A 20961-nucleotide genomic window follows, 5' to 3' on the forward strand; every position below is an offset into this window, starting at 1 on the left:
AACTTGGACTGTTTTATTGAGGAGACAGAAAGATGTTCTGCACGTGAGCTCTCTTAGTAGATAGTGGCCCTCACTAGCTTGCTATCATCTTGATTTTCTGAAGGTCAAAGTCTCTCAATTGTCTTGCATATGTAGCCTCATCAGCTGCAGAAAGAAGACTAGGCCTCAAATGCCTAAAGCCCTTGGAAAATACAATTTCCAACCTTCTGGAAGTTTCTCCTCTGCCTTTCATTTCACTCGAGAAGACGCAACTTATTGAGAAAAAGGCTGGAGCAACTCCTTAGAGGCTGGCAAGAGTGCCAATCCTTCCTCCAATCAGGAAAACAAGATTTTGATCAAGACAAGACTTCGTTTCAAAGGCTGAGGCTGCAAAGCATAGCAATTTGTGCCCACAAACTTTCTTGTGTTTCTGAATTCCAGTGTAACAGCTGAATGAGATTCATTAAATGAAGAGGGGGTAGAAATGCTCATGGAGTGTTTCAGAGGCCGTAGGCCGTGGAGGTGGTTGTTCAATAGACATCAGAAACAAAGCGACCAAGCTGAACCTGTGGAAACCATGGCCTTATTCTTGGAATGGGAGGCTAGGAGTCAGACACTGTAACCTGCTTTCAAGAGCAACTGTGCATTGGAGTAAACGAGGTGCATGTGTGTGCAGTTTCACAGCTTGGGTGGTGTGCCACTGGGCCTCAGGTTGGTCTCTCTTGACTAGGTATGACTATATAAAGTGCAATGTGTCAATCTGATCACATCTCAGCCAATGGAGAAGTTGGAGGCCATACTTCTCTAGCTTTTTTCCAAGGCAGGGTTACTTCTGCCTAGTCAAACACCAGGAAAATGGGATTATGACCAAACAGGAGCCCAATTTTATATTTAGAGATTGTTGACCCAAGCCAGGAACACTCAGGAACAGTCTTAGATTTGGGGATTTGAAGAATTTAATTCTTTTATTTAGGACATGTGATTCTTTTACTGGTAAGAAAAGAATGCTTGGCATTTTCTCATAAATCTAGAAATTGGTGGAAAACATTGATCCAAACTGCATTTGTTCTCGATGCAGATATTTCCATGAAAGATGTTTGGACTCATGAAAGCTCAGATGTCTCAAGAAAGCCAGAGAAGGCTGTGTGGGGTAGGGAAGGTCTCTGCTTGTGAGTGGACCCACTCTCTCCCTATCCCCAGGCTCTTTGGCATTTTCCTTTGAGGACAGTGTTCTGCAATGCCTAATTAGATGCTGTCTGTTGGCTTTGGTATCCCATCGCTGTGTTCCTAGTTTGTCTTACAAGGATTGGGTGTACCATGTTAAGACAAAACATTGCAATGTTAAAACACAACACTGTTGTGAAGATCATCTTTGTTTTCAGAATGTATTTTAAGAGCTAGTGGAGTAGAAAATGGCCGGTTTGTTATCAGTAAAGCTCTTCCTTCACCCAGAAACCACAAGAGCCTGACAGTCAAGTCATTCCCACAGGTGCGTGTGGTCCCTATCAGGGATGTGCTGGGCTGCCAGCCTCCCTGACGGGCCCTTTGTGGTGGCGCTGCTGAGTTACCCTAGCATGCCACCACGGGAACAGACTACTGCTGCAGACTGTTATGACGATGTTACCCGGAGGTGGCAGACCTGAGCGTGAAGCGTGATCCTGCTCTCTGACACAGGAACTTGTCATGTCTGAGCAAACTGACCTTTAGTTCTGTACCAGCTAGAGTCAGGAGGCCAGGAATTTCCTTTTGAGCCCCAGGTCAACTTGGATTGTATAAAGTAGAAGTCTAAGTGACACCCAGATTTTGCTATTGCCCAAAGAACAGCTTTCTGACCTGGCCCTCATCAGCCTGCTCCCCAGCGGAGGAAGGCTGTTCCCAGCAGGTCTTCTTCGCTCTTCACCACCTTCCCTGAATCTGGTATTCCCACGTAGAACGACCTGCTCCTAACTGAGGGGGAGGCTGGCCAGCACTGATTGCATGCTGTGTACTTTAAGCTTGTGATGGAATATTTAAGGGCCAGACATGCCTTCCTCAGATAGAGCGCCGTGGTCTCGAGTTAAAATTTCTGACACTCAAACCTGAATGGCTCTTAGAGATCAATCGCTGTTTCTTGGAGGTGATGGGAAATACCGTAACGTGGAGATCATCATGGGACACTGGGGAATTTAGAGTCTTATTTGTGCTAACATGACACAACCAAGATAAGTTGAAGTGTATGTGGGTGAGATGGCAACAGGCAGAAAGCTAAGGTGCCAGAGATCCGTGAGTAAATTCTATTGTTTCTTGTTGGTAAGGATTTATATTGTATCAGAAAGTGGTAAGACCACAGGAATTTCATATCATCCCTAATAAATATATACATATACATACATTGTATACACGTTAGTATCTATATATTTGGGTATAGGTGTACGTGTGTATATGTAGCATATTTTTAAGAAGCACAAATAGCTGAGTCTAGGGGAGTGCTTGTGAACTGCATTGTGGTAAATCACTGAGGTATTCTTCAGCAGTGAATACAGTTTTTCACATGATTTTATTACGTCTTTTAAAGATAGTATCACTTGTATTTCTGAGAGTATTTTGACATCTTTGTTTATTGAACTTGGTAGCCATTTAAGTTAGTATTTTCATTTTGAATAAGCCCCCTCAGTCTGCACCACAACTTAAAATATAATCTGAAGCACTTTGGTACTCTATGTGGTCGTTGTAACTTAATGCCACACTGAATGCTGTGGCATTTCATAAAGTTACTTTTTTTCTTTTTTTTTTTGAGATGGAGTCTCGCTCTGTTGCCCAGGCTCGAGTGCAGTGGCACAATCTCGGCTCACTGCAAGCTCCACCTCCCAGGTTCATGCCATTCTCCTGCCTCAGCCTCCCGAGTAGCTGGGACTACAGTTGCACACCACCACGCCTGGCTAAGTTTTTGTATTTTTAGTAGAGACGGCATTTCACAGTGTTAGCCAGGATGGTCTTGATCTCCTGACCTCGTGATCCACCCTCCTTGGCCTCCCAAAGTGCTGGGGTTACACGCGTGAGCCATCGCACCTGGCCAAAGTTACTTCTTAAATACAAGGATGGCTCTTTGCCGTGATCATGGTTTCCATGTTTGCTTTCGTTCCATCTGGCTTTCGGTTACTCCCATTTCCCTTTCCCAGTCTCTGTGAGCAGTAACACTTGGTATCGTATAGCATCATCTGCAATACTCCAAAGGAATGGGCAGACATGCACTCCTGCGCCCTTCTAATGTCCCTAGGAAAGCAGCACACTGACCCTGAAACTGCCAGCACAGAGCCACATCAGCAGCAGGGAAGACACTGAGTGAGCCAGTATGTGCAATGACAGGATGGCTTTACACAAAGACTTGGTTGCATGCCAAGTAAGGGTGTAATGGAGCAAGCCCCCAGGGCAGACCATGCCCACTGCACTCTCTCTGAGCAGCTGAAGTTCTGTCTCTGCGTGTTCATCTTAGAAGGTGGCATGGATGCCAGAGTGCAGCTTCTTCCGCCTGCCCCTAATAAGACAGTGTGAGTCAGGGCTCAGGTCCCCCAGGAAGAGGAAACTGCAATGAACGGGCACTTTCTCTATCATTTGTGTGGCATGTACCACACTGCAGCCACCCCTGTGTCACTGCTCCTGTGTAACAGGATTGATGTTGCTATTTTCCTAATCATCCTGTCTACTGAGAAGGCTAGGAAGCCACATGCCTCCTGCAACAACCAGAAGCCAACAAGCGAGTCTCCTCTCTCAACAAGGTAAGACAAATGATGTAAAAACAGGTTAAATTACTTCGAAACTTTAATTACAGATACTTTTCCACGCAACATTTCTGAAACGAAAGCTTTGATTCTCCCCTTTTTTTGCATAAAGGCTGGGAAGGTGGTTTGGCCAGACCGTACATCTTTTTGTATATACATATCTACACCTGTGTCTCTTCTTTATTAATAAAAGGTGTCTTGATCACAGTCCCAAACCAACTCTGCATTGGATTCCAGCATATAAAACTCAGAGAGTAAAACAATTTCAAAGGAAGACAAGCTGCAACCACAGGAAAATGGCAGGAAAAGTTGTAGCTTGATAGCTGTTTCTTCTAAGTTTAACTCAGAAATATAATAATAATTAAGAGAAAAAAATAAGAGGCCCTAGCTTTCATCCCTGCTACCAAACACGCTCGTCCAGAACTCTAGGCTGTCTTAAAGTGCAATTACTGTTGTGAAGTTGCTCAGGCCAGGGATCAGGCTGGACGGAGTTCAAAGCAGAAACTTCAAACACTCCTTGCTGTTCATGACTCAGGGGCTGGGAGGGAGGGAGAGGAGAAAAAGAAGGACAGTTCTCTGGCATTCAAGTGCATCAAAAGAATAAATGTCTTTTCTTTTGGTAAAGAAAATCTGTCAATAGTAAGGAATCCTGGTTTGGAAAAATATAACTTTCTAAAACTTCTATCTGCGGATGTTCCAATGCAGCAGAGGGACAAGGCAGGCAAGTGCAGCCAGCAGCAGGGGCCAGGTGTGCCTCCCAGGGGCCCGGCCATACAGGCTGCTTCCACTGTCTTCTGCGAGGTCCTCTGCCCTCGGCGAAGAGGAGGCACACTGGACCAAGGGCATCTGGTAGGACGTGGCTCTCTTCTCTGGCCTGTCTGGGCTGGACCCGTCGCTGGGCCTCTGACCGTTGAACAGCAGATAGCGCCCCCGGGCATCCTGTTCCATTTTGAAGATCTCGTACTCCGTGTGAGGTAGTTTGATGCCCAGGGCCACGCAGCCATTGGTGTGGGTCACATCCTGCTGGATGCCCACCTGCCAGGAGCCCTCGGCCCCGCACTCATTCCCGTTGAAGACGTTGAGCAGTGAGGCTGTGGCCGCATCCATGGGGGTGACCTTCATGTGATTCACTGCAAAGGAGAGAGGAGAGTTCCATGACTCCAGGGAGTAGGCGTGGGATCCAGAAACCCACCCAGAAAACACTGGCCACACTCTAACTAGACAAGGCTTTCTTTTCCAAAAACAATCCCACCTACAGACCCACCCATCTGACGGCAGTAGTCATCAAAGCACTGTCAGGCGGAGAAGAGTTCAACCTGTTGATCTGGGTGGCAGTCACACCGATATGCTGCAGGTGTGGCCATGCAACACAGACCATCTGGTGTAGAAACACTGAGCCCAGAATACAGCTGGGAGTGCCTGCAGGCAACAAATAAAACTACAGCTCGGAGTGCTCCTAAGGAGTTTTATTTGGTGATGCTGACTCGTTGGGATTGAAAGAAAAATATTCAACAAAGGCTGGAATTTTGCTTTCATCAAAAGGTTTTCGGGTTTCTAAAAGTTTTGGTGTCAAACACCTATTCTGGTTGGCATTCTCACACATTCCTACGGGCCCATACATCAGGCATCTAAAATTAGTTAGGCTGCAAGCAAGAAAAATGTGAGTGAATAAATTAAATACAAAGCCCAGCTTTTGTGGAGAATTGCTTCTGAAGGTCCCTCCAGGGGGCCACTTCCGTGTATAACACGATGAGCTTCAGGGTGGAGTCAAGTAAAGATTGCTTGCTTTCAATTAAGTTTCTCAAAGGGCCTGTATTTCTGGAGCAAACCTTGCTACCCAAAAGGAGGGCTAAAGTCTTCCAGGACTTTCTGGGTTAACAGAAACATTTTTATAGTAATGGGACTGAACCCTGGAACGCCATCCTGGAGGAGTCACCTGGGATCGAGGCTATCCCTCTTTATTTGGTATGATAGGGCTGACACCATTTTACAAAGATGCTCAAACTTAGGGGGGAAAAAAAAAAGCAACCTTTTAAAAATAGCAACCACAAGCCCTGCTTTGTTGCTAGCAGCCTGGTGCAGCTCCTTCCTCCCCTCCTTGTTTAGTGATAAGGACACAGCCTGAACCTTCCCACAGATGCTCCCACCTCCAAGCAGGTGACAACCTCTCAATTACACGACAAGCTCAGGGTTGGAAAGGACAGCTCTGAGCACCGAGGTGTCACTAACACCTCTTTACTGCTCACTCAAGAAAGCATGTGGCACGCAAGCAAACGCAATGTTATTAGAGGGGCAGCAAGGAATCTGCCAGAGTTGTGTATAAAGAACACAAAGTGCAGACTTGAGATTTCTTTTTTTGTTTTTTAGAGACAGGGTCTTGCTCTGTTGCCCAGGCTGGAGTACAGTGGCACGATCATTTCTCACTGTAGCCTCAACTTCCTGGGCTCAAGCGATCCTCCTAGCTCAGCCTCCAGAACAGCTGGGACTACAGGCACATGCCACCACATCCAGCTAATTTATTTTATTTTTTTATAGAGTTAGGGCCTCACTATGTTGCCCAGGCTGGTTTCAAACTTCTGGCCTCATGAGATCCTCCTGCCTTGGTTTCCCAAAGTGTTGGGATTACAGGCATGAGCCTCCGCACCTGGCCAGAGATTTCATTCCCAGTAACATCCTCCCTGGCTGGCAACTTCCCACACACAGTGGCGTGGACTCCTCCCGCATTCAGGCCTGCAAGCGGAGGCTGTCCACCTGATCCACTTTGAGCAGGGAGAAACTCAGAGGGCGTTGGGAAGGACTGAGGCAGAAATGACTCCCCAATTTCTTTCCTGGGAACTCAGGCAGAAAAGAGGTCCTTTCCCTCAGCTCTGCCTCCACAAAAATGTCACAGGGCTGTTTATCGGCTGTGATACTGGGACTCGAGATGGGAATCCTACCTTTGAACACGAACTCGGTGCCTCCCATGACCCTGGAGGAGAGGACGCCGCGGCTGTAGCGGCCCCGGGCGTAGATGGAGAAGGTGGGGTGCTTGCACACCGGGTCTGAGTAGTGGTAGTAGTGGCCCTCCCAGGTGTTGTTGTTGTCATGGAAGATGAAGTGGCGGGTGAGGAAGAGGACTTCGGGGCGCACCTCACAGCGCTGGCTCACCCACTCCCCGTGCAGGCCGATGGTCAGGTCTGCCTTTGGGGGCAGGATGGGAGGGTGGTGCTCGTCTGACCGATAGATGATCCGACAGGCGATGCAGGCATGGTCGTGGTTCTGAAGCCAAGAAACAAACACATTCAGAGGCCTCTATCTTCCCAAGGGAGTAGTGCACACATGCTTCCGGCAAATGGGGTCTCACCAGGTACCAGGTCACCATCACTGACAACCTCGACACCAAGAACCAACTGGAATCATGCTCCGGGCACAGACAGAGGTGAGAGTGATGTGTGCCTGTGTACTCAGAAGTGCACATGTTTGCCTGACAGTACAGACCTACGCAAACATTTCAGGTGTGATGTGGACACTTTAGAATCCTATTAAGTTTTCAGACCACATGCACTGGACACTTGATTTCAAAAAGAAATGATGGCAGCACCTCACACCCATTAGGATGGCCACTATCAAAAAATGCTATCAAAAAATCACAAGTTGGCAAGGATGTGAAGAAATTGGAACCCTTAAACACAGCTGATGAGAATACAGAATGGTCCAGCCACTACGGAAAACAGTAAGGTGGTTCCTCAAAAAACAAAACAAAACAAAACAAAAAACAACAAAACAGAATTACCATATGACCCAGCAATCTCACTTCTGGGTATGTACCCAAAAGAGTTGAAAGCAGGGACTTGAATAGATATTTGCACACCCATGTTCACATCAGGGTTATTTACAATAACCAAAAGGTAGAAGCAACCCAGGTGTCCATTGACAGATGGATGGATCAACAAAATGCGGTCTATCCGTACAATGAAATACTCTTCAGCCTTAGAAAGGCAGGAAGTTCGGACACCCGCTACAATAGGGATGAACCTTGGGGACATCGTGGTAAGTGAAATAAGCCAGACACAAAAGGACACTGTATGATGTCACTTATATGAGGTTCCTAGAGTGATCAAATTCATAGAGACAGAAAGTGGAATGGTGGTTGCAGGAGCTGGAAGGGGGGGACAAGGAGTGGTTTAATGGGACTAGAGGTTCAGTCTGGGAAGATGAAAAAGTGGATGGTGGTGATGGTTGCATAATAACATGAATGCGATCAGTGCCACAGAACTGCACACTTAAAACTGGTTAAACGATACATTTTACATTATGTGTATTTTACCACAATTAAAATTTATTTTAATAAAAACAGGAGACACAAAGGAAAAAAAAAAGGCCAGCGCTCCACTGGCTGTGGATGAAATGGAGTTGTGTAGGAAAGGCAAGGTCCTTTAGAAGAGGGAATGGAGGAGGCGGCCTGCAAGAAGGGAGAGCTGGAGGCCGCGGAGCAGCAAGCACACCTGCACACTGCCCTCTGTCCCGGTCTGCCCGCCTCCAGGTTCAGAAGGTTTCTGCGTTCCTCATCTGCTTCCTGCTTTCTCAGCTTTAAGCAAGACAGCCACAGCTCTGACCTTCCAGAAGACCCTCTCTTACCTAGTCTATTTTATAACATGAACACAGCAGGGAACAAGGGCTGTCTAGGTTTGTGGCACAGAAAGGCCTCTCTGGTGAGGGGTGCACATGTCAGAGACGCTGGAAGTCAGGGCACAGGGTGCTTGAACACAGTGCCACTGCCTCGCTGTCTGACCAAGGTCTTCAGACACCTCTGAGCCCGGGCTGCCTCCTCCTGCACCTGGGTCATCCCTCCGCTATTCTCCTCCCACCCAGGGGGTGCAAAGCTGGTAGGCTAGCAGAACGCTGACCACTAGCAGCACGTGCCGATCGGATCAGGCTGTGGTAGGGAGGTAGAAGTTGGTAGCTCAGTGTTCTGGGGACGGCTGGGCCACCCCAGCCCCGCGCTCCCATGCCATCGGTTCATGGCCTCACATCTGTCCTGCGGCCAAGGCTGAGGGGCACCCACTGACTGGGCAGGCACACACTTGTTCTCTAGCAGTTCTCTAAAGTTGGAGATCTCAGTCACCAGGCTCTTTGGGTTTACAGCCCTCACTCAACATGTGATTTCGTTGTGGTCGCTGTTTGGTTTCCCAGAGAGGGCAGGAAGAGCCGTGGGCTTCCCAGCTGCTGCTCACTAACTTGCGCTGCTGCTGTGTGCATTAGATGGGCATAGAGTTGCACTTCAGGCGAGATAATGTTTCCTTTGCTAACATGGTTTGTGGCTTGTAGACAATTGGATCAAAGAGCTGCAGCATTGAGATGAAGGCCAAGTCCTGGGCGTCCCCAGGCTCTATGTGCATTTTTTGGCCTGTGGTTTCCTACAGACGGCTTAGGGGCACACGGAGAAACTGCCTGCAACCTGTGCTCAGCAGTGAGTTGCCCTCTGCAAGCTACAGGAGAAATGGAGATGAGCTCCTGCATGAGGCCCATTAGGCCAGTGCTTAATTACGTCACGGAAAGATGTCTCCGGCCAGTTCCTGGGGGCCGAGGCCAGCCCCGGCCGCTTCACAGCTGGTGATTTTGGGCAAGCTATTTATTTCTCTAAATTTCAACTTCCTCATTTGTACAATGGTGATCATTATACTTACTTGCATAACTGCTGCAAGAAATGAACAGCAGATTAAGGTGGTTCCCACTCAGTGCACCCACTTGGTGTGAACATTAAATAAAGGCCTATCTGACACCCTATGTGCCACTATCTTTCAAATGCACCTTAAGGTGAAGAAAATATAAACTGAGTTAAAAGAAAGCATCACTGAGTACGGTAGCTTTGCCTTTATGTTTCCTTGGTCAACTACTATGGGGTAAAGGTTCCAGAGTTTTCACCTCAACAAGAGTTCTCATATTCAAAACACAGGGTGGAAAATTAATATGACATAGTGTGCCCAGCCCAGGGCTCCTGCATAACTGCTGGAACAGTCACCATTGAAATCAGGCCTGTGGTCCTGGTGTGGGGACCAGTGACACCCCCTCTGACACTGGCTGGGAACTTGGATTCAAATCACAAAAACTTCACAGCCAGGAAGGTGGTGTTCTCCTGTGATGCCTGTTATCAGACACAGGCTGTGCAGGAGCCGGCCCCTGGCTCAGCACCACCTACAGGTGAGCCCAGCACATGCTGAAATAAGAGAGGCCACACGAAGCACTCGTACCATCAGGGTAAGAAGAAGCGCGGAGTCAGATTTTCCCGTCAGCCAGGAGGAGGTGCGCACTCCTACCATTTGCAGCTCATCGCTGGTAGTGGCTACCCCCTCTGCCTGGGCAGGTCCCCAAAGCCTAGCTGGCAGCCCCGCTTCCCCAACCCCAGCCTTCACCTCCCCTCTGCGCCATTCCCCACAACTTGGTTTGCCATCTGTAATGTGGGAATTTAAAAACATCAGTTGCGACTCCTTCATTTCTGGTCATTCTAAGGAGGTGAGAGTCTCAATTCCTGAAAAGATTTAATTCGTCAAATACCAGGATCAATTCAGGAAGAGCTCAGAGAGCTTCTAAGGTGGGGGTGGGAGAGAGAAATGAAATAAGGGACATTAGTTCTTGCAAGAGATGCTTCTGGGACGACATTGAGGAGCAACTGCTGTTTGGCTCAGACAAGGCAAAGGCTCGGGGGAGGGGAGGGGGTACTGCTGTCGCCTGGGCTGTTCCAGAATGAGTGTTTTCGGAGGTGCTTTCCTTTAGCAGTAATGAGGCCGGGCTCCTGAGCTCCGAGATGAGGACCCAGTGGGACTTGGTCACTTCAGGAGATTGATGGTTCTGGCTGAAGTGTTGCTGTTCCATAGCAGAGAAAAGCAGGCCAGGCACGGTTTTTGTGTTTTTGTTTGTTTTTTTGTCTTGTGGGGAGCACAGGCGCAGGGAGGCTTGTTTTCCATCAGGTAGGCCTGAGAATTTAGGGAGGGTGCAGGGAGTGGGAGAAACCTGGCTCTTGGGTATTGGTCTTGCCAAATCCCTAAACTAGATGCTTTTTTTTTTTATTACTGTGTTAAAAAAAATACCTAACATAGAAGTTGCCATCTTAGCCATTTTAAAGTATATTCACACTGTTGTGTGGCTACCCCTGGAACCTCTTCACCTTCCCCAGCTGAAAATCTGCACCCACTAAACACTAACGCCTCATTCTCTCTCCCGCCCCTGGAAACCTCCATTCTCCTTTCTGTCTCTGTGGATTTGACTATTCTAGGTGCCTCATCTGAGGGGAACTATCACTATTTGTCTTTTTGTATCTGGCCTGTTTCACTTACTATAAGCTCCTCAAGTTTTATCGATGTTGTAAAATGTGTCAGAATTTCCATCCTTTTAAGGCTGATATTCATTGTATGACTATTCCACATTTTGTTGATTTATTCATCTGTCGATGGACATTTAGGTTGCTTCCACCTCTTGGCTACTGTGATTGATGCTTCTAGGACATGTTTGTTCAAGTCCTTGCTTTTAATTCTTTTGGGTATGTACCCAGAAGGAGAATAGGTGGATCAATTTGGTAATTCTATGTTTAATTTTTGGGGGGAACCACCGTACCATTTTCTGGAGTGGCTCAATCATTTTACATTTCCATCAGCAATGTATAAGGTTCCAATTTCTCCACATCCTTCCCAACACTGGATATTTTCTAGTTTTGATCGTTTTGTATTTTGTAATAGCCATCCTATTGGGTAAACTGATAGCTCATTGTGGTTTTAATTTACATTTTTCTTTGCCAATTTTTTTTATTTTTTATTTTTTTTGGTTGTTGACTAGTTACCTTTTTTTTTTCTTTTTTTGAGACAGGGTCTCACTGTTGGAGGTGGGAAAGAGAAAGTCTGGGGGTTGCCCAGGCTGGAGTGCAGTGATGTGATCTCAGATCACTGCAACCTCCACCTCCCAGGCTCAAGCAATCCTCCCACCTCAGCCTCCCAAGTAGCTGGGACTACAGGTGTGCACCACCATGACTGGATAAATTTTTTTTTTTTGTATTTTTTGTAGAGACAGGGTTTCACCATGTTGCCCAGGCTGGTCTCAAACTTCTGAGCTCAGGGCAATCTGCCTGCCTCAGCCTCCCCAAGTGCTGGGACAACTCTTTAGCAGTCATGAAGAAGCCAAAGTTATCATAACAAGCAGAGTTGTTTCTGGCCTCTGTGGATATTGTCAACGAGGGGACAATTTTAGCTACCGTTGAATAAGGAGACACCTCTGTATTGTAACAAATTTTAAAAATATCATTTATGCTAATTCTCATAATCTTTGGCCTGAATAAAAATTAGAGACCTACAGGCACAACTACAGAGAAGCACAAATTAAAGCCTGTATATTGTATTCATTCTAAAGTTTCTCTTTTCTGAGATGTTTTTCGGAAACAGTATTCTTCCAAGATGGATACATGGAAAGAGAATTAGATATGCAGTTTTTAAACATGATGAGTGATTGGTACTGTGGAGTATCATTTGCTCCGTAAAATTATTCCCTCTTTTTTGGGGATCCATGTTCCAAGACATGACTCTCATTTGAGAAGTGTCCTCTCCCAGGCTCACCAACTTGGCTTCCACGGCATCCCCTTTCCCCGAATCTTAGAAAGGGCTATTTAAAGCCAGAGCTTCTGTACCCAGAAGATTTGAAGGTTAAAGCAGAGGAACCAGAAAGTGTTTCCTTGTTGCTATTCTTTACACACACTATAAAAAGCTTTCATCAGAAAGAGGAAGGGAGAAAAAGGATCCCATGCAAATAATCTCTGGAAAAAAAATTAAACTTGTTCTAAAAATGAGAAAGAAACTTATACTTTATAAATGAGCAATGTTCTAGGCAAAGAGTGGGGTTATGCCTACTCTGCTCTCTGATTCCTGCTTAGCTCCAGGTAACAAGTTAAATAGCTACAGCTTGCATTTACAGGATATTGGAGTCTCGGAGGCTCAAGTACAGCATCTCCTTAGACTTTACAACCTCCCAGGAGACCATGGGTACATTTTACAGATGAGGCAACTAAGGCACCTGGAGAGAAAAAGTCAGATGACTTTACAAACCCAAAGTGGAGCCAGGATGGTAATTTGGTCTTAGGACTTGCTGAGTGCTGCCTCCTGGCCAGAGCTGCCTCAGGCTGCAGAGAACAGACGTTTCCCCAGCAAGGACCCCAGCCCAGGAAAAGGTCTTCTCCGGCTGATGACTGATGGGGATTCTCCAGGCTTTCTCTGTTCCCTGCCACTATTTATTTCTGGAAAGGTGGTTCATCAACAACATCTGCTGACAGTATCCGCTTGTTTTCGCCATCTTCCCAGAATGGAAGAAATTACTTGATGTGATCTTGTGAACAGATCAACTAAGGAAGCAGGCTGCATGAAACACAAGTCTTCAAAAGCAGTGTTCCTTGAGTTAAAGTTTTGTTCAAGAAGGAGGAAAAATGGGAGTAGATGATGGAAACTTCCTTTCCTAGGGTTTTGTTCCCTCGGATAAAAAACACACAAATGTTTCTCACAAAGAAACCTGCAGTGGCTAATGGCCCACGTTGAAAGCTTTCTTTGTAACTGCGATGTGCCGAGTATTTGATTAAATTTCTGCCGTAGATAACCCTGCAGGTACATCCTTCTCGGGTCTTCTGTATTATGAGTCCTTTGAGGCCAAGACCAAGTGTTCTCTCTTTGTCATATTTCCCATGACATCCAGGAGAGAGTTGCACAGGGTTCTCGGCTAACAGGCAAACGGAGAGAAAGCTGGCATTGGACATGTAAAGAGTTAAATGGAGTAGCTAGCATTCATCACAAATGATGGGCGCCCACCTGCCTTGTGGGAGGGAACTCGGGGTGCTTTTCATATCTGGGATTCTAGGAGCTTGTGAATTCGGGCTCATTTTGATCATCTAAAGGGAGCATGATGATGCCACTTTCAGAAGGAAGTGGCTTTAGGTACAGACTGCCCAGGCAGGCTTGCTGTCTATCCAACACACTGAATGTTTGTGTCCCCTCAAAATCCATGTTAAAATCCTTACCACGAATGTGAGGAAATTAGGAGGTGGGGCCTGTGGGGGGTGACTAGGTCATGAGGGTGCAGCCCTTAAGAAGGGGATTAGGGCCCTTATAAAAGAGGCCTGAGAGTTCTCCAGCTCTCTTGCTGCCACATGAGGATACACAGGGAGGTCAGCTGTCTGCAACCTGGGAGAGAGCCCTGACCAGGATTCCAGCCTCCCACCATGCTGGTGCCTTGATCTTGGCTCTCCAACATCCAGAACTGTGAGAAGTGAGTGGCTGTCCCCAGTCCATGCTGCTTTGCTATGGCAGCCTGGATGGACTGAGGCACCTGCTGCCCAGCACCCACTCTCCGCAGGTGAGGGCAGCCCCTCAGTGTACAGACCCCGTGCAGCTGCATCATCCCTGCCAGGACGCGGGCACCTCTGTGGTGCCAGGGGTACTCAGAGAGCCTCAGGGAGGCTGCACAGCCACCCTGGGCCTGTTACCACTGTCCAGGAAGGGGCCTGGGCCAGGAGGACGAGGGAGCAAAGGAGAAACCAGGCTGCTAATTCCTGAGTCTGTAGTTGGCTATGAAGCAGAGGGGAGCAAAACTCAACCAAACACTTCTGCGCCCGGGAGTTCAGCAGGGGCAGCTGGTAGGTCCTTAAGAGCAACATTAGCCTTCTGGAAATGGACTTCCAAGGCAGCTTAGAATCTGAGAAGTGAGCTCACAGAGGCCTTTTTTTGTTTTAGTTAACATTAGAATAATAAAAAAGACCGTTTTGCCTCACCCAGCAGCTGGAGAAAAAGGACCCTAAGAAGATGGTTCTTTAAGAGAAAAGACTTTAAGAATGGTTTCCGAAAAGAATTTTTATTTATTTTTACTTGTTTCTTTCTTCCACTCCTATGCATTTTGATTCATTTAAATAATTAAAGTAGACTTATTAAATCTGCTGTAAATCCACTGGGCACTCCTGGCTGGCCCATCCTCTTCCTTTCTCCCCTGGGGCTCAGCAAACACTCCCTGGAGTAGGGACCTCATGCGTACTTTTTAAATGGCCAATTTCCTGCTTTTGCAGGCTTTCCTCATGTCCTCTGAGCTTTCTTGCCTTTTAAGGGATAAAATGTTTACCACTTGCATTGTCCCTGACAACAAATATTTCCTGGTCCCCTAACTCCTTAAATAAAGCAACCTTGCATGCCTGTTTATCTGCTGAAATACTCTGGAGTCAAGAAATATAATGAGCTGTTTCTGCAATAAAAGTGTATATCAGCAGCCTTGTAGCCCAGTGATTGTGACACTGCACACCTCGGCCCAGATAAAACGTCCACAAAAGCAACCCCTTCAGGGTCAAGACCCCCTCAACCTATCCCAATTGCCAGCTCTGTTTTTTCATAGAATTGTGCAACATTTGCTGCCTTATAGGAAACACCTGGCTCCAGGGAGCAGTCACAGTTTTCTTCTAGGGTTCTCCTTCCTGTAAGACTAGTTCTTGAAACTGTCTTAGGTCATGACTTCTTGAACTTCTGGTCGTCCACCACCTCCTCCATCTCCCATCACCTCTGCAAATCCACACTAGCAGAAAGAAAAGTGGCATGGAATTCTTCCACAAGCACCTGGCTCCTTCTATACCCCAGAGACGCGGTCGCCCACCCACCCAGGAGCCACACCAAGCACGTGCTCAGGAGACGTCCCTCCATGCTGGCTCCTGCAGCTAGGCTGAAAAGTCCAGGCTCCAAGGCCACCTGACTCAACATCCCCATGGTGTCACTGATATCAGGAAGCTGCACAGGTCACACATCCTCTAAAAAGCCTCTGAGAGGCAAGCTACCTCAAAAACATATGCTGGCTCATAGCCTAGCGGCTCCTAAAGAATTTGAGAGAGAAAGCACAGCATGCTCTTTTTCTGCAGTTCTCAGGTACTCCCAAAGCCCGGTGCTTTTCTCCCTCCTGTGTGTAGCTCCCCTGCTGTACATGTGCTGGGATCGAGTATTTCAGATGCACAGCCTGGGGAAGGCTCTGTCTGGTTTTCAGACAGCCCCTTTGATTTACGATCCTGTGGTTAAATCAGTGCAGGATTTTGGAGAAAGACCAATTCCATTTGCTTACGAGTCTGATCCTGAGGCTCTGGCATCTCTAACGACCTTGGCAATCATTTGCTTTTAATTACCATTTGATTCCATCCCTGAAAGAATGAGCCTGGCTCCTACCCCTCCAACTGCATAGTTCTGAAGAATCTCGGCAGAGGATTATGGCTGCTCTGACGCTAAACTTGATTCAGGCAAAGCATCTTCTTTCAGGGTTACTTTAGGCTGTCTTGACTTTTTTATAATGAAGAGTAGCCAATTCCATCCTGAATGAACCCTCCCAGCACACCTGAATCTCTTCAAACATCACTTATTTGCCAAAGGACTCTGGACCTCACAGCAAAGCTGTATAAAGCTTAGAAAAACAAGTTGACTTAAAGTTTCTATTTTTACACGGTGTCCTGTTTCTAGAGGGGCTGAGGCTCGTGGTTTGAAACTCAATTTAGCATTTAAACTAATTTTCAGCTTGGTCTCTATGGACCAGCAATTAGGGAAGGAGAAGAGTTCAAAGGAGGAGGTCCCAGCCTCTCCTGGGCAGGCGTGTACGGTCTTTGAAGACATTCTCCCAGCCTTTCTTCCTGTCTCCACTGGCGGCCACAGACAGCTCGGACAACCTGCTGTGGCTGGGCCCGCGTGGGCACACAGTGCCCAGTCTTTCTGGTGCCCGGGTCTGGAAAGACACCAATGGCTGAGTCCATTTTGTTCCTTCTCAGAGCTGTCCTGGGGAAGGATCTGAAAACTTCCTGAAGACTCCGCTGCACACTGCAGGCCAAGAGGTACAAGGCGAGAGACAGGAGAAGAATGGACCCTTTCAGCTCCCAGAGCCACTCGGCCTTCCACTGACCCCCCTCCCAGCCATCTTGCGAGGCAGCCGGGCTGGCTCAGGAAGCCTGGGTCCTCCTCCCAGCTGGGCTGCCACCTGCATCTGTGGCCACAGCATTCCTCTGGGTCTGGGAGTGTTTGCTTGCTTTTTTTTTTTTTTAATCTAAATTTTCTGTGATGACTGTGCTTAGGTAATAGAAGATCACAGCACAAAATGCAACAGGTACCAAAAGTGAAGTCTCTGTCCGACCATCCCAGATAGACAGCTCTGTCACTTCCTCTGAGGCAGTCATTAATTTCCTCCATAAATATCTGATTCCTTTGCAAAGAGTCCCTCTTCTTCTCCTTTCATTATTAGTTTTATGTACGTGGTATCATATTATTCACGCTATTTTATAACTTCCTTTTTTCCTATTTAACAATATGTCTCGTGTAGTATCTAAGGTCCTAAAGCTCTTTCCACCTTAATTTTCTGTCATCGAGGAATCAGGCCTGGGATTTAAAGAGTCTACTTCTTAAGAATCTGGGTAAATGTTCCTACAACTGCCTTAGCAGAGCAGGGAGGAGAAAATGGGAGGAAGTGTTTTATGGCTAGGCATCATGAAACACTTTGATGTTCCCTGGTCAGTCGACATTGTCATTTTCATTCCTCTCTGAGCCATTGGCCCAGAAGGGCGACTTGCTCTAGGTTAAGAGAGATGGAGCTTTGCATTCAGGCCCTATCCTGATGCCCACAGGATTCTGCACATTAACCCTATTGATTCTTATATTTTTGCCATTTTACAGAAAAGGAAAACGAAGTCTCCAGTAGGTCAGATAACTACCAATGCCACACGGCTGATGACAGCAGAACTGGCTTCCAGGATTGGCTACCGTTTCTGAAGTCCACATACTTGCCAATTTGTCCAAAAGGTGTTAAATTCTAAAAAGGTCAGCTTTACAATTGCTGTCTTTAATTGCCATGCCAATATTTAATAATTTTTACTTGCGGGGCATCTTCCCTCCAGGAGCCACAGACAGGTCTGCAGAGGGACATTGACGGGAATGAAGTGTCCCCTCCTGGAGTACCCCTGGGCGCCAGCCTTAACAATGCTGACTGGGCTTTCAGACTCCATCTGCGGAGCCACACCCAGGAGTGCAACGGGGTAGAGAGGCAGGTAAGAAAATAAACGTGGTGATGGTTAATTTTTCCCCCAGTACTAAAAAGAGCAGAAGAGATTAGAGCCCGTGCAGGCGCATGAAAGTGAGGAAAAGGAACCAGAACCTGAGTGGGTGCAAAGGACTAGTCCAAGGTCGGGTTCGGAGCCCACAGCCCGGCCCACGCGGGCCCAGCAAGTTCCCCAGCCGCACCTGCCTCCTCACTCAGACCTCGCACTCAAGGCTCCCCGTGCTTTTTGGTGTTTTGAGGCTCTTTGGTGTCTCTGCTAGAAAGTGGGCAGGCTTTTCCTATTCAGCAGACCTTCACAAAGGCCCCGAGGGAACAGTGGGTTGCGGGGATGCTCCTGGCTAACCCCAGGTTTCTGGATTATCTGTGGGCCGTTTTTATTCATGACATTCACACCTTCCTCCTGTTACCTGAGATCATTTGAAAGATGGCAGCTGGGCGGACGGTGGCTCACGCCTGTAATCCCAGCACTTTGGGAGGCCAAGGCGGGCGGATCACTTGAGGTTGGGAGTTGGAGACCATCCTGGCCAACATGGTGAAACCCCATCTCCACTAAAAATACAAAAATTAGCCGGGCATGGTGGTGGGCGCCTGTAGTTCCAGCTACTTGGAGGCTGAGGCAGGAGAATCGCTTGAACCCAGGAGGCGGAGCTTGCAGTGAGCCAAGATGGTGCCACTGCACTCCAGCCTGGGCGACAAGAGCAAAACTCCGTAAAAAAAAAAAAAAAAAAAAATCCCAGAAAGGTGGCTAGACTATACTCAGAGCGAGCCACAGGTAGGTATGAAGCCCCTTCTCCTGCTACTACCTCAAACCAAGTGGACCTGGCCAGTATAAAACAAGAGAAATGCTATGCAGCTACGGTGTCCAGTGCCGCCTTTGGGCAGTGCTGCCAACCAGAAAGGCCCCAAAGTATAATTCGAAGCCCATTATTCTTACCCATTTTCCCAAGACACCCACTCAACCCTGACCCAGAAAGCACACCCCAGTCCAGGTATCACCCTATGAGCCGATTCTCCTTCTGATACCTGCCCTGGGGAATCAACATGTTGAAGGGCAGAGTTTTGGTCTCCTTTCCCTATGTCCCATTCTAGGAAAATCTCTGGGACCCCCTGACAGCGGCAGCAATGGAGCCGGCATCAGAGGCTGCCCTCCCTCTCTGCCCTAACTCATGTTGGCCTCTTCAGTGCATTTGAAACTTACAAGGCTGAATGAAATGAGCCTGGCTCCTGATCTGTGTTGGAACAAACCCCCAAGGGCATCCTGAGCCGGCGGGAATGCTGGGCCTGGGCACATCGGCTGAGCACAGGGCTTCATCTCACACGCGGGGACACAGCCATGAAAAGATTCATCCAGAGGAAGCTGCCTCCACCAAGTGGGCTTTCTCAGCAGCTATTTCATTATTATAATAAGAGCCACTTGCATTGCACAAGCTCACAATAACATAGATTTAAAAAAGATAACACGGAGCAGTCTTTGGCAGAAGTGCCCTGTGATACCTCTATTGGTTATGAGTAGTCTTGGAGGACTAATAAGAAAAAAGATTTTTAAAAAATGAAGAAACCACCCAACAAAAGTTAAGCAGGGCTCCACAGTTACAGAGCCACCGTGCTAGAGAGTGTTCCACGAAGTTAATGGGGACGGCCGGGGAGATACTCCACAGAGACCTGCCCACCGCCCACCCGCAGCAGGCCCGGGTCTGCACGTTCACACTACGCACTGGGCAGAAGCCCACTCCCCTCCTGCCTGGGACTTCACAGGCTCTGCGGGGAGATGGTGGAGGTGATCGAGTTACACATGGACGTGTACTCTAAGCTTGTGGGAAGGAAATGCCTTGTGAATTCCAAATGTAATTACTAGAATATCATTCAAGGAAAAGACATTATAAGGTTTAATTGTTTCCTGCCCTCCTTAGTCCCCTCTTCTGATTATGGTGACTTTACATTTTCCTTAGTGAAATGAAAAGAACGTGGGGTATGGAGGAAGGACCTTTGGACTCATGGTCCAGCAGGAAAACTCAGTAGCCGCGTGGCCTGGGCAGGAGCCATAACCCCTGGGACCTCAGCAGGCTGTTCTGCCTAAGAGTGTCGGGACTCACCAGGGTGACTCTGGCGGACAGTCTCCGTGGAGTCTAACACCCCACACAAATCCCACTGTCACCTCCCCTTTCTGTCCCTCCCCACCTCCTCCAGGGCCTGGGTAGCTGCTATTGTTTAGTATCTTTTCCAGGTGTGGTCATGACATCGCCTTCACACTGTCCTCTTGGAATCACTGAAGAGGTTCCTGGGATGGGAGAGCTGAAAGGAGCCTTAGGAATTTTCTAGAACCATCATCCCATGCCACCACCCACTTCAGTAGGATAACCAAGGTTCCAAGTCACAGAGCAAGTTGGTGGCAGACCCAGGTCTCCTAACTGGCTACAGCCCCCCCAGCCCCAGCCTTCCCCATCTCCTCCCACCTTGCAGCAGCCCCACCTTGGCCTGCCCCGCCATGATGCAGAATTCCCCCTTTCAAGGGTGCCCTAGAGCCCCCATGGCAAGCCTTTAAGAAGGATCACCCACTTTACTCAATAAAGAGGAGAACACAGAGCTCTGAGGTACCTTGGCATTCTGCAGAGGGGGCTGGTAACTGGATGGCCGGTAGAACATCCTCTGGGTGGCATCAGTGTGAATGTCACCAAGGAAGAGCTCCTCGACCAGGTGGTCGAGGTTGTGGTGAAGGTACTGCTTCTCCACTCGGATGAGCTGAAGTTCATGCATGGCAAAGTTCACGGCCTTGGTGCACTCACAGCCGTTCTCCTCTCGCCAGAGGTCATAGGCCACGTCCTGCACCCAGGGACCCCCGTCTGCGAGGAAGCCCGGGCATGTGCGGTTCACCTGCTGGCCAAGCTTCTCGGCCACCGCCTCTGTGTGGCAGATCACCTGGACGTTGTGCAGCTGGTAGTCGGCTTCCGTGCCCCCTCGGATGATCCAGGAGGCCTGGCGGAGGCGGATCTTGCCCCGGATGATGAGAGTATAAGTGGGATTTGTGCACCGGTTGCTGCCATAATAAAACTGGTAGGCCTTGAATGTGTTATTGTGGTAGAATCTGTAGGACCTTGTGATGAACTCTGGGCCTGACCTTACCTCACAGCTGGGAAAGAAAAGGGGAAGAAGAGACCTTTGTAAG

General features: G+C 48.0%; 1 protein-coding gene across 1 annotated transcript in view; it reads right to left on the reverse strand.

The window, feature by feature from the left end:
- Nucleotides 1-3759: 3759 nt before the first annotated feature.
- The window catches only part of APCDD1 (APC down-regulated 1), a 33917-nt gene continuing 16715 nt past the window's right edge, over nt 3760-20961 (reverse strand). Inside the window, exons 3-5 of the mRNA XM_016933292.4 lie at nt 20394-20925; nt 6674-6995; nt 3760-4867 (exon numbers count right to left, since the gene is read on the reverse strand). Coding sequence (XP_016788781.1) covers nt 4419-4867; nt 6674-6995; nt 20394-20925 — 1303 coding nt within the window. The 3' untranslated portion in view covers nt 3760-4418. The remainder of the gene's footprint in view (nt 4868-6673; nt 6996-20393; nt 20926-20961) is intronic.

Source organism: Pan troglodytes, chromosome 17, assembly GCF_028858775.2.
Source record: "Pan troglodytes isolate AG18354 chromosome 17, NHGRI_mPanTro3-v2.0_pri, whole genome shotgun sequence".
Lineage (NCBI taxonomy): Eukaryota > Metazoa > Chordata > Mammalia > Primates > Hominidae > Pan > Pan troglodytes.